The 1533-nt window shown below is 38.6% G+C and overlaps 1 protein-coding gene across 1 annotated transcript; it reads left to right on the plus strand.

Annotated features, from left to right (window-relative positions):
- Positions 1-153: 153 nt before the first annotated feature.
- PHALS_08481 (uncharacterized protein) lies at positions 154-690 on the plus strand (the record flags this gene model as incomplete). Its single annotated transcript, XM_024723835.1, has 1 exon — positions 154-690. The coding sequence occupies one exon, from the start codon at positions 154-156 to the stop codon at positions 688-690; it is 537 nt and encodes a 178-aa protein (XP_024574772.1).
- Between the last annotated feature and the right edge of the window lie 843 nt (positions 691-1533).

The raw sequence follows: 1533 nt of genomic DNA on the forward strand, positions 1-1533 counted from the left end.
TGGAATGTAAGGATTTGGTACGATACCGAATCTGCCAAAGACAAGAAGCGTGCGTTCAGCGTATTATACCGAAGGTTAAAGATGCAAGGGATCACAGACAAACAAATATTTGAAGTGGTTCACCAAAAACCTCACTTTTCATATATGAAAATAATGGAAGATTTGGTACATTACCAACTATCGATTATGTTGAAGAATCAGATTGAAAAGAGTTTGACCGTTGACGACTCTTATCTCGAAACCTGGTTTAAAGCCTTGGATTCCAAGGCTGGCTACAAAGAGTTGTTGTCCATACTGCGAGAAGCTAACATTCATGACACAGATATTGTACGGTTTTGTACCCGTTTAGCTGCTCACGATGGTGACTCATCATCTCTTCCGAGAATGGTGCGGTTTGAGGTTCTGACTCAATGGGCTGAAAAGGGTGCCGCCGAAGTACTCGCTAATTTCAAATTGAAAGAGTTCTCCTTCGATGATCCTTTGGTGAAAGTTTGGGTTTCTGACATGCAATTTCGGCAAAGAAAAGACGCTACTGGTTTGATAGCCAGTTCAATATTCAAAATTTACAAAGATCAAGTCCCGGGAATAATCAAAGCCGAAAGAGGAAAAGATTTCTCTTTCAATTTGAGTATTTGTAAAGAGCTGGAAACGTTGTGGTCAGCTGACAACAAAAGTAAGATTTCTTCTTAGTTCTTACCTGCTAACGTTTTAATATACTTGCTAAAAATAAAGTTTGAATAATACGTGCTACTTCAACTATTAAAATAAGTAGATTGCTAGACCACCTCGAGGTGTTTTCACTTATATTATTACTATGGTACTACCCGCCCCGGTGGTACGTAGTCGAAAGTGTGAGTGATGGTCAAGTCAACTACGAAGTCTGCAATTGGACCGTATTATGGTGTGTTACACATTACACCATTGTCACCTACAATTAAAGAAACACTCAGAAAGATTAATAGAGTACCGCGACAAAGTATCATGGCTAGTACTGGTACGGACGGGTGTGATAACATTTTGTAAAGGAGAGATGTGTAAGACATGTGAGCCGCCAGTCTCACTAGGTGCATCACTTAGGATTTTTTTACTTGTAGATAGTGACACGGATACATTAAGCATCTTATTCAGCTCTAACTAAATACAAATTACTTTGGCAAAAATTACTGGATATAAACTTCTCAAATGTTCTCGATTGCGGTCATCGTCGGATCACTTTCTTTTATCATAAAGTTAAGAAGACTTAGAGTGTTTATGATAATCACCCAGCTAAATTGTGTCGTGCTTGATACTTCAGCTGCGGAATGAGACCAACATCACGCAAATGACGCTTGAGCTTCTTCTCACTATACTGACAATAATAGTTACATACATATACAGTACTAATGGATCTCAGGCTTACACCTTACAAAGGCTAAAGTATATAAAGAGAGTGTTTGAAAATATCGTTTGTAGTCTTGAATGTATGCACGGGTACGTATCAGCTTCTTGCATCAGAAAGAAAACTGGCTTCGTCAACCAAATTCGACACAAATA

Source organism: Plasmopara halstedii (assembly GCF_900000015.1).
Source record: "Plasmopara halstedii genome assembly, contig: Scaffold_322, whole genome shotgun sequence".
In the NCBI taxonomy this organism is placed as follows: Eukaryota; Oomycota; class Peronosporomycetes; order Peronosporales; family Peronosporaceae; genus Plasmopara; species Plasmopara halstedii.